The 11,463-nt window shown below is 38.9% G+C and overlaps 1 protein-coding gene across 4 annotated transcripts in view; it reads left to right on the top strand.

The window, feature by feature from the left end:
- Positions 1-5,503: 5,503 nt before the first annotated feature.
- The window catches only part of NHSL1 (NHS like 1), a 128,074-nt gene continuing 122,114 nt past the window's right edge, over positions 5,504-11,463 (top strand). For 2 of the 4 annotated variants that reach the window (XM_061623974.1, XM_061623973.1), the window contains exon 1: positions 6,427-6,926. In XM_061623974.1, coding sequence (XP_061479958.1) covers positions 6,584-6,926 — 343 coding nt within the window. In that variant the 5' untranslated portion in view covers positions 6,427-6,583. The other 2 variants (XM_061623975.1, XM_061623978.1) reach the window with 2 other exon arrangements.

Below are 11,463 nucleotides of genomic sequence, written 5' to 3'. Positions count from 1 at the left end.
GCAAACTTGGCCACTTCACTGCTCACTCCTAATTCTAGGTCATTAATGAACAAGTTGAAAAGTACAGGTCCCAATACCAATCCTTGAGGGACTCCACTTTCTACAGCCCTCCATTGGGAGAACTGTCCGTTTATCCCTACTCTCTGCTTTCTGCTTCTTAACCAATTCCTTATCCACAAGAGGACCTCTCCTCTTATTCCATGACTGCTAAGCTTCCTCAGAACCCTTTGGTGAGGTACCTTGTCAAACGCTTTTTGAAAGTCAGTACACTATGTCCACTGGATCACCTCTATCTATATGCTTGTTGACACTCTCAAAGAATTCTAATAGGTTACTGAGACAGGACTTTCCCTTGCAGAAGCCATGCTGGCTCTGCTTCAGCAAGGCTTGTTCTTCTATGTGCTTAGTTAATCTAGCTTTAATAATACTTTCTACCAGTTTTCCAGGGACAGAAGTTAAGCTAACTGGCCTGCAATTTCCAGGATCCCCTCTGGATCCCTTTTTGAAGATTGGCATTACATTTTTCCAGTCCTCAAGGCACGGAGGAGGACCCAAGGGACAAGTTACATATTTTAGTTAGCAGATCAGCAATTTCACCTTTGAGTTCTTTGAGAACTCTCGGGTGGATGCCATCTGGGCCTGGTGATTTGTCAGTTTTTATATTGTCCATTAAGCTTAGAACTTCCTCTCTCGTTACCACTATTTGTCTCAGTTCCTCAGAATCCCTTCCTGCAAATGTTAGTTCAGGTTCAGGGATCTGCCCTATATCTTCCACTGTGAAGACAGATGCAAAGAATTCATTTAGCTTCTCTGCCATCTCCTTATCGTTCTTTAGTACACCTTTGACTCCCTTATCATCCAAGGGTCCAATCGTCTCCCTAGATGGTCTCCTGCTTTGAATGTATTTATAGAATTTTTTGTTGTTGGTTTTTATGTTCTTAGCAATGTGCTCCTCAAATGCTTTTTTAGCATCCCTTATTGTCTTCTTGCATTTCTTTTGCCAGAGTTTATGTTCTTTTTTATTTTCTTCATTCGGACAAGACTTCCATTTTCTGAAGGAAGACTTTTTGCCTCTAAGAGCTTCCTTGACTTTGCTCGTTAACCATGCTGGCATCTTCTTGGCCCTGGCGGTACCTTTTCTGATCTGCGGTATGCACTCCAGTTGAGCTTCTAATATAGTGTTTTTAAACAACTTCCAAGCATTTTCGAGTGATGTGACCCTCTGGACTTTGTTTTTCAGCTTTCTTTTTACCAATCCCCTCATTTTTGTGAAGTTTCCTCTTTTGAAGTCAAATGTGACCGTGTTGGATTTTCTTGGCAATTGGCTAGTTACATGTATGTTTAATTTAATAGCACTGTGGTCACTGCTCCCAATCGGTTCAACAACACTTACATCTCGCACCAGGTCCCGGTCCCCACTGAGGATTAAGTCCAGGGTTGCCGTCCCTCTGGTCGGTTCCATGACCAACTGATCTAGGGAATAGTCATTTAGAATATCTAGAAACTTTGCTTCTTTGTCATGACTGGAACACATATGCAGCCAGTCTATGTCCGGGTAGTTGAAGTCACCCATTACTACCACCTTTCCTAGTTTGGATGCTTCCTCAATTTCATATCTCATCTCAAGGTCTCCCTGAGCATTTTGATCAGGGGGACGATAGATCGTTCCCAGTATTAAGTCCCTCCTGGGGCACGGTATCACCACCCACAACGATTCTGTGGAGGAGTCTGCCTCTTTTGGGGTTTCGAGCTTGCTGGATTCAATGCCTTCTTTCACGTATAGAGCGACTCCGTCACCAATACGTCCTTCCCTGTCCTTCCGATATAGTTTATATCCAGGGATAACCGTATCCCACTGGTTTTCTCCATTCCACCAGGTCTCCGTTATGCTCACTATATCAATGCTCTGGATTTATTTATTTAATTTAATTTATTTATTTAATTTAATTTATATACCGCCCTAAGCCAAAAAGGCTTGTTTCTTCCCTAGTTCATATTGAGAAGCTATTTTCTTTTTTAAAGTTTTTATTATATATATGTATAAAAACAAACATAAAGGAAAAAAGATATATGCCAAGAAGCTATTGTCAAATGTCCCTAGTGACAGAAGTGAAAGTGTCCTTGAAGAAGTCAAATATTGTATATTTATTTATTTATATCCCACCCTTCCTCCCAGTAGGTGCCCAGAGTGGCAAAGATCTTAATGTAGCTACAATTGGGCACAAATGTGTCCACTGCAAAATGTAGAAAGAAACCCAACATGGAGATCCCTTCCTCCAAAAAAACCTCAAGTCAGCGGTGACTGAACATGCTCACTGTGGGTGGAATGTTGAGATGGAATGGCCGAACAGAATCAACCCACATTACAGTATGTTGTTGTAAGGCCCCATTTGTGGTTTTGCAATAATACTGCAAATCTGATTGTTGTATTTCACATCATGATACATTTATACAATTGGTTGAAAAAATACAGTATTGAAAGAGAAAAGTATGTGTCTGGTTTACTCAACCAGTTTCCTAATTGCTCTCAGATGAGGGGTTTTTTTGTGGGGGGGCACGCTGTTTCATCAGTTGCATTGTTTGGATAGTTGCACTTCTAAGTAGTTTGAAGTCTGAATGTTTTTCTCATGAAGCATGTCTGATCAATCATGAGTGATACTAGTTTTGGGCAACCATTCTCTCTTTACCAATGCTGTGTAAAAGGTTATGTCTGGAAACAGGACAATTTCTTTCAGTATTATTTCACCTGGCTGGAATAAGTCCCTTGGCTGACTAATAATGGATTCTGATATCTGAAGAGAAATGGTTGGGGAGGTGGATTGTTTTTGAGAAAATGTTATCACTATTTTTTAGACAAACTGCCTGGGGGAGCAACTGTTTTGAGTGTTTGAATGGTTCAGCAGTTGTGCTGAGTCATCAAAGACAAAATTATAAGGATTGCAGGGATTAAATTAGCATGGGATCAGTTCCAAAAACACAGATCAGTCAGACACAGTCAGTTTTCTCACTAAACAGAAACTTTAAAAAGCATTATGCTAAAAATATGTGGAAAATATTCATTGCCTATAAGGAAATTTTAAAGGCACCAGTATTATATTGAGCTACATTATTTGTGTTTGTAAAAATACATCAGAAGGGACAGTGTGTATGACAGGTGTGGTGAATAACATCTGGCTCTCCAGATGTTGCTGGTCCGATATTATGTGTGTGTCCCCATTCTTCAGTAGCAAAAACTGAGAATACTCAGTGGCCCCTGTCCTCTTGTGGCATGGATTTGATGTCTTGAATGTGCAGTTGATGCTGTGTTCCTAGAGGCCTATAGGGATTGCTGAAGAGGGACAGTATAGAGCACCTCTCCCTTGAGGATTCCATGAAACTCCAGGGAATCATTGGCTAGTGCCTCCTCTTGTGGGAAGGAGAGTGTGACCTCGGCAAGCTAGCTATTCCTGGAGGAGATGCAGTGGGAGCAGCTACTTTTTAATATGTTTTAATCGTTTCTACATATTTTTATATACATTTCTCTTTTATTTTTAATTGTATTGTTTTACCAATTTGCTGTTTGCCGCGTTGGGTACCTTTTGGAAGGAAGGGTGGAATAGAAAATAAATAAATAAATACTTTCCTGGCTGTAGGAGGGACTCTTGGGTCTCTGGCTCTGCTTGAAATGTGGCCTAATGGATGATCTAGTGTGACCTTTTATTCAACCTTGCAAAGGCTGGGTGGATGCCCTTCCCTACTTCCATGGGTGGGGTCAGGGACTGACTGGAGAGGCCTTAGGGATCTGTGTTGAGATGGGAATAATTGGACCTCTCCCTCTACCCTGGAAGTCATACCTGCAATTGTTGCACAGCTATCTCGGAAGCCACTGGAGCCAGTCATGGGGAGAATCCTGAAGGAGCTGGTTGGAGTGTCTGTCATCTTAATTCTTTTGGTTCTCGCTGATTCAACAGTTTTAACATGTGCTTAGCTCTCTCACTAAAATAAAAGTGCATTCGACTTTTGCAGCTTTAACTGGCTGGATTGCACTCTAAAGACTGTAGTCATTCCCTCCTCTTGGGACTATTAGTGAATACAAATAATCCAATGTAAGATAAATCCAGTAGTTTAGTTGTGTCAATTAAGTTAGAGAGAAAATAGATAGAATTGTGATAGTGACAGAATTGACATCTTTCCAGCAAATTAAAAATTTGAATCTGGAACAGTACTTTTCTTTCTCTTACCCCCACCTTACATTTTTATTGCAGAGAAAAGTGTTGTTATGAAGTAAAATATGGAATGTCAGGTTTACATACTCTAAACTATAGCTGTTGCTTCATCTGTATAAACAGGGACCTTGTAACCATGTTGACCTTGTCACAATAAATTGGGTTCTTCCTCCTCCAATAAGTATTATGACAAAATGACACTGTGCTTTAAAATAAGCATCACATCATTGCTTTTTGTGTTGCAGAAATGAGAGAATTCTCAGTAGTTAATTGCAATTTCAGTGTTTCTATGACATTTTATCAAGTCGTGGTGTGAAGCCAATATTAATATTTGGAAATATTTTGAGGGTTTGTTTTTTGTGAGAATTGTGCCTCTCAAATTTAATTGCAGTGTTTAAGATCCTGTTTTCCCACTTCCTCTAGATTCTTGTCACATAAATTAAAGTCTAATAGAGATGATTATACTACAATTGATGCTTGTCTGATATTTATCTATTAATTGAAACAATATTTAGTGTAGTTTTATCAATTGTATTGTTGGTTATACTTCTAATATCTACAGATACATAAATGCATTTCTTTGCCACGTATTTTACTTCTAGGGGGTTGTAGAATGTTTGTTGTGTGGGTATATGTGTAAGCTCCAAGTGGAATATGAATACAGCCTATTAAATTATTTACTGAAGACAGTTGGCCAATCCATTGTTCAAGGAGCCAAAGGTCATTTTGGTGTGCCTAGCTGATTCATAGGTAATCCGATACAGTACTTAGCTGTTTCCCAGGCAGACGGTTGAACTTTATCCTTCCATTATGAGTCACAGTAGTATAACTTTTCAGGGTAGAAAGAATTATTTCTGAAGGGTACTGATTAGCCAGTTTTGTAAAGAATACTTATGCATGCTGAAGTATTGATGCATCGTATGAGACTTTGATGATACCATAAGCGGTGGCACTTCATTGCCAGAAATGCAATTTATTTTAGTTGTCTTGCTGAGTTTGTAAAGTTGGACAGATTGGTTTGGAATCTAAAAAGGCAATGCCTGCAGTTCTGGAACTAGTCTTGTGCAAGTGGATTATTCTTGGATTATGTGAATGGAGGGGACTAAACTATTAGTATTGGTTTCTGAAACTTACAGTGTGTGATAACCTATAAATGTGTGAAGTATTGTGTTTTTGGAGGTGTCTCCAAGGTATCCCATTTTGAGCTTCGGTTTTGTCAAGTCCTTAATATATGTATATTAGCACCATGGGATCAGATTCTCAAAAAGTGGTAAAAATGTATTGCACTCTTTGTGTGTGTGTATCTTGTAATTTTTGTTTTGTTGTTTTTCTATTCTTTTCAAGCTGGGCTCTTACAACAATTTCAGGAAAACTGAGTACAACATAGCAGATGGATTTCAGTTTGTTTGTTTGTTTGTTTGTTTTATTATGAAAACTTTAATGTAAGAATGTGTATTAATCCTGTCTGCATGCTTCTGTAATGAAAAGTGATGATGTTTGAAACATAGTATAGTCTAAGTGAAATTTGTGTTTCCTATTGACAATAGGGGGGAAAAGAGGAGGAAAGTAATGTCTGTAGCTGTATATACTGAAAACTTCTTGTTTGTTTATAGCTGTTGTTCTCACCACCAGTAAAATTAGCACTGCTTTACAGGCTTGCTAACATCTGTCTCCTATGTGTAATATATGCCCAGTATTAAACAAAGTGTTATGTGCCACTTACATATAGAGTTTTTTTTGCTCCTTGTGCTAGTTGACTGAGGTGCCCTTGAGTTATTGTAGTCCTCTGTTCCCTGCTCAGAAGTTTGCATTGCTATTAGCTCTCTGTTAGGGAAAGGAGGAGTTTGCTGCTTCTATAGCTGTGCTTTCAGAAGAGAGAGCCTATCATATTTCACTCTAATCCTAAGCGATAGTTATAGTCAGGCATTCTCTTTTATTGTTAAAAGAGAATCCTTGTGAAGATCCTTCTTTAGGCTTTACATTTAAGGGCAAACAGGATTTTAAGAATGAGGATGGCAGTGCCATTTCCACACAGAAAACACTGTTCCAGTTTATATCCTGTTCCAGCAACTTGTTAAGAGCATGCCTATCTTCCTGTTCTAAGAAGCAGTTTTTAAAAAATAATAAAAGAGAAGAATGGATTACAAGCATATTGTTGGAGAATGATACTGAGCAGAGGAGATGGACTTTGGATGAAAGCTGTGTCCCTGGGTATTGTACTTTTACACAATCCTAATATGCTTTTCTGAAGGTTGCATTGAGGGTGCCGTTGTGGGGTTTTTTTGTGTGTGCTTCCGCTGTGTTTAGTTTGGCAGCTCACAAAGTACTGTAGGCAGAAGCAGTCTCCGGGAATTGTACAGGCGCAGCCACTTGGTTCTATGCTCCATGCAGGTTTAAACAGAGCATGTGCTTCCATGAAATTTGAAGAAACGTTGATAATACTGATAGTAGATAAAAAGGAAAAGGAGAAGACAAGGGTGTTTTTAAAAGTTGCATGCTTTAGCTGGTTTTTAGAGAAAATGAAAAAAGAGAGTGTCTCCAAGTCATTCCGATTTAAACCTAATCCAGGATCCCTGTCACGTGCTGTGAGCTGGATAAACTTCTCTACCCTGTCTAAGCAGACAAAAAGGTTATTTCGCAGTGATGGTGAACTTACATCTATCTGTGGACAGCAGATGGAAGAGGATGAGAGCTGGACCTACAGACCGCAGCACAGAAATGGTGATTTTTGTTTTATTTTACTTTTTAAATTGACAGTTACTCATTTAATTTTATTATTGCTTATAATATTTTCCTTCATTAATCCCTTCCCCCTTCTTTCCATTTTCTCCACAAGCTGCCTTTCATTGACCTTTTGCTCTCTGTAGCAAGTGTTTCCTCGGAGTGAATCCTGCTGTTTTGTAGTATGGAACTCGAATCCCACCAATAGGAAGCGGTATTCTCATCTAAATGCTTTTTAACATGGCAGCTGTATTGTGATAATTGTCCAGCCTATAACAAGAAATTGCATATGGATTTACAAATGTATAGAAGAGTGAAAAAAGCAGGACTATGCTTTTATAAAAGAAATTTATTCTCCAGAGATCTTTAGAGAGGACTGAGGTTTATGTGTAGAGAAATGTGTGTATAACAGAAAAAAACGCAAAGCTTGTGTGTGTAAGAGTGAGTAGCATAAGGGAAAGGATAAAAATGTATTTTTTCCTTCTCCACTTGTTGAAGGGGCATGAAATGTGATGGGGAGAGGGGTGTGTTTGTGTGTTGAAAATGGTGGCAACATGACAGTTATAGTTGATCTACCTGTTTTGTGCTATACAACTGCATTTCACTATGTTTTTTATATTATGTCCACTTCTGCAGACAGTATCATAGAACTTTCACGTAGCACATCCCTGCCCACTTTCAGCAGAACCACCCACTCAAGTTGTGTGATGCTATTGTGGAGTACTCACGTGGTGTACATGGGTAGAACTGCTGTCTTTGGCAGCTATGTTTGTTTGGACGTTCCTTATCATCGATTCCTTCTTCCAGTCCCTTTTCTCTTAACTCTGGCTATTACTTTCTTCATAGTAATAGATGTTTTTTGTGGGATACTCAACTGCTTTTTCTGCCCGACAAAAAGCATGCCAAACATTTAATCAGAACCTAGCAGTACAGATGCACAAGGTTTACTGTATGTTGAAGTGATCATTATCCATTTTGGCAGATCCTGAAAGAGTATCTCATCATAATCCAGTTTATTACCAATTATGGGATCAGATCTTTTTTTATGATGATGATGATTATGGATTGTCTTCCCTATGTGCTTAACTGGTGACAATCCTCTTGGAAACAGTATTGTTTGTTGGCACTTCCATTGGAAATTATAGAACCTATAAAAAAATCCATGAGCAAATATCCCACTGATGCTCACAAATTCATTATGAAAGAGTGCCTTCTGAGTAGCAAAGTACTTTCATAAATAACATCAAGAAGAACCCCGCTGGATCATACCAGAGGTCCATCTTATCCAGTATCATGTTCTCACAGTGGTCAAATAGAGAACTCCTGTGCGTAGGAAACTGAGGATGGGTGTGTGTGGTGTTGGCTTTTATGCTGCGTGTGTGTGCTGGGCAGGGGTGGGAAGGCAGGTCTGCCAGGTCCTTATCTGAACTGGAATTGGTTTTGATGGAGTGTTTTGCCTTGGAGCTTGCTGTTTCACTTTTATGGATGATGCAAAACTGTACCATTCCGTTTGTAAGAGGATTCTCACCTGTTGTGTCTACTAGGTACTCTCATGGGGTTTTCTCCCTGACCCAACTTGTTTACTAGGTCTCAGAGTGGGAGAGGGGGGAAGACAAATATTTCATTGTTAGCTGATAGTCAGGACCTGAAGTTTCATCCCTGACACTACTCCAAAGTCTTGAATGTCGCTCTTATAAGTAGTGGATACTGTGAAAGGAGTTTAGTAGGGAAGCACCCTTTAATGCCCTCTTTTAAATCCATACAGTGTTTGTCCTGCCAAACCTTAATCATCATACCCAGTCTTATGAAACTGAATTAAAACCAACAAGCTAATGATGCCCACATTTTTTTCTCCCCTCTGTGTGAACAAACTACTCAATTAGGTGTGATTACCATCTCCTGAGCTGCCCTGTGCTGTATTTACATTCAGAAGTTGAAAAGCCTTTTAAAGTTTTGGCAGTCTGGAGAGGTATTTGGTTAAAGCTTTCAAAACTCAGGGGCTCCTAAGAGGCAGATTTGCAAGGAGTGAAGTAATCTGGTAATTCATAAAAAGAAAAGTTTGATGGACAAGACAGTTATATTCTCTGCAAGTAAGTCCACTGCTGCTTGTTTGGAACTGTTGATTCTTTAGTCAAATCAGGTTAAAAATGTTAATCGCTGGCTTTCTTGCTTAAGCAGAGGTTTCTTGCTGAAGCATCTTGAGGCTATTTTCATGGTCCATATTTTGGAGGCCATGTTTGGAGCAGCCTCTGTATGGGAACATTACATGGAGAAGAGGAGACAATGTTTCCTGGATACATTTGCAACAGGATCCCAGTCCTGTGCACCGATTTATCTCCCAAAAAACTGCTGTAGGTGACTAATCTTACCATATATAATTTATCATAAAGATTGCTTTAAAACCTCTGTTTGTGAGATCAGAGCATTACGTTAGAAGGACCCTGAGGCTGGTCTAGCACAGTATGGGAAACTCCCAGTGTAACTCACTATCTCAGCTGTAGGAATTTCCCAGTCAGACAGAGAAACCTTAGGGCTAGGGGTGGGTACAGAACAGCAAATGAAAGTTGCTGGTCTGAGTAAAGTGAACAAAAGAGATATGAGATTAGTTCCCCCTTGAAAAATAGCCAAGAAGCCCCCCAGAATTGTTCTTACTAAATCTGTTCAGAGCCCGCGTGGTGTAGCGGGCAGAGTGTTGGAAACCTAAGTTCAAATAAGGCTCATCATCTGACCACTTAACAGGTCTATTTCACCTTGAAATGGTGTTGTGAGATTAAAATGGAAAAAACAAGGAAATAACACACTTTAGTGATGCCCTTGAAAGAAAGGCACGTATATGAATGTAATTAATATTTTCCAGTGTTTTCCTTTTATAAGAGTTTGTGTGTTCTGAGCAAGATCCTAATTTGTGGAACTGCTAAGCTGCAAGTTAGACTTAAAAAAAATATACAGTACTCGGGAGTGAATGAAGGAGCAGCCAAAGCTATCCCCTTTGTTAAGCACTTCTAACACTGTTTGAGCACTGATGCTTGATATGGCAAAAAACATGCCACCACATCCATAATTTGTAATCCATTTGCTTTTCAAAAAGTACCTGAAAAATTTAGTGAATCATTTAATTTTTTAAAAAAGTTAGAGTAGTTTCAGTGCTAATTGATAGTGAGCAAATTCATGCAGCTGTCCTCTTGATTGAACTCATAGAACATTGTTTTTTCTGGCAGTTGCACCAAGTTTTGATGGAAATAAACTGGTTTGAATGTAAGGCCAAGAGTAAGTAAATTGGGGGGTGGGGAGGAGAGAGAGTTTATACAAGACGTGCTGCAGTGCTATGATGGTGTACCCAGATTATATCTTATTTTGAGGGTTACCAAACTCTGGTCCGCAAGCTTCATTCAGGTGGTTCGTGATACTTTGGCATTAAATATTCATATTACTTCTTTATTATATTGTTTTTGCTTTTATTCCTTAAATTGTATGACAACTGAATTCTATACAATATATTTCTATATATGAAATAAAAGAAGCGATAAAGATACAATTAACAATCATACAGCACCTAGCGTAGTACATTACAATTGCTACACCAGGCAGAAAAATTATTAAGTGGTCCGCCAAGACCTTCAACAATTTTCAAGTGGTCCATGGGAAAAAAGTTTGGGAACCACTGACTTATTTACTTGAAATTTGCTGCTTTGGTATTTAAATTGTTTAAGGATCTTTTGTTGGCAGCCAACTTTTTTTGTTTTAATTTTAAATGGATGACAAAATGGCAAAATGAATGTGCTCATGTGTGCTATATTATGCCGCAGTATGTTATTATTGTTCTAGTAAGATTTATGTTCTCTCTTATTCATTACATGTCCACTAGACTTTCTGGCAAGGGCTAGTTTTTCTTTCAATGAGTGTTCACACAGTCAGACAGTGATGCGGGGAGGAGTAGATGGGGTGAACGTCGTGCATTGATTCTGATTGCAGCATTATTGTACACTTGACTTATATAAAATAAAGACGTCCATTGTACACAGCACAGTAAGGGGTGGGTGGAGAGAACCCTTTTCCCCCTGTAATTGGACAGCACCTTTAAAAGCCTGAATCGTTTTTTAATAATAGAGACTGCAGTGCATGGTGTATTAAAAAAAAAGTGAGAAATAGGGGAAGGATATGGTAGAGTGTTCTAAAAAGCTAGATATGAACAGGACCAAATGAGCTTCTGCAGTTGATTTTACTTGTCATATACTTGAATTATAAGATCTACAACTGAAAAATGCTTTAGATGTGTAAAAGTCTATGGTTTATAGATGCTGTTTATGACAGTCATTTCCGTTCATTTTGTTTCATGTACAGCTGATCTACTTGCATCAAAGTCATGGACAATTGTGGTTTCCATAAATGCAGTGAAATACTTCTGTAACAATCTATAACAGGTGGTACATGCTTGTTTCTGCAGAGAAATGCTCCTTTGGAGTTTGGTAAAAATTGAAATTGTTTCATGTGCTGCAGAACTGTGAAGGGGAGAAATAGGTTGCTTCAAATGACTGTT

This window comes from Rhineura floridana, chromosome 4, assembly GCF_030035675.1.
Source record: "Rhineura floridana isolate rRhiFlo1 chromosome 4, rRhiFlo1.hap2, whole genome shotgun sequence".
NCBI lineage: Eukaryota > Metazoa > Chordata > Lepidosauria > Squamata > Rhineuridae > Rhineura > Rhineura floridana.
This window is presented reverse-complemented; position numbering and strand designations above follow the sequence as displayed.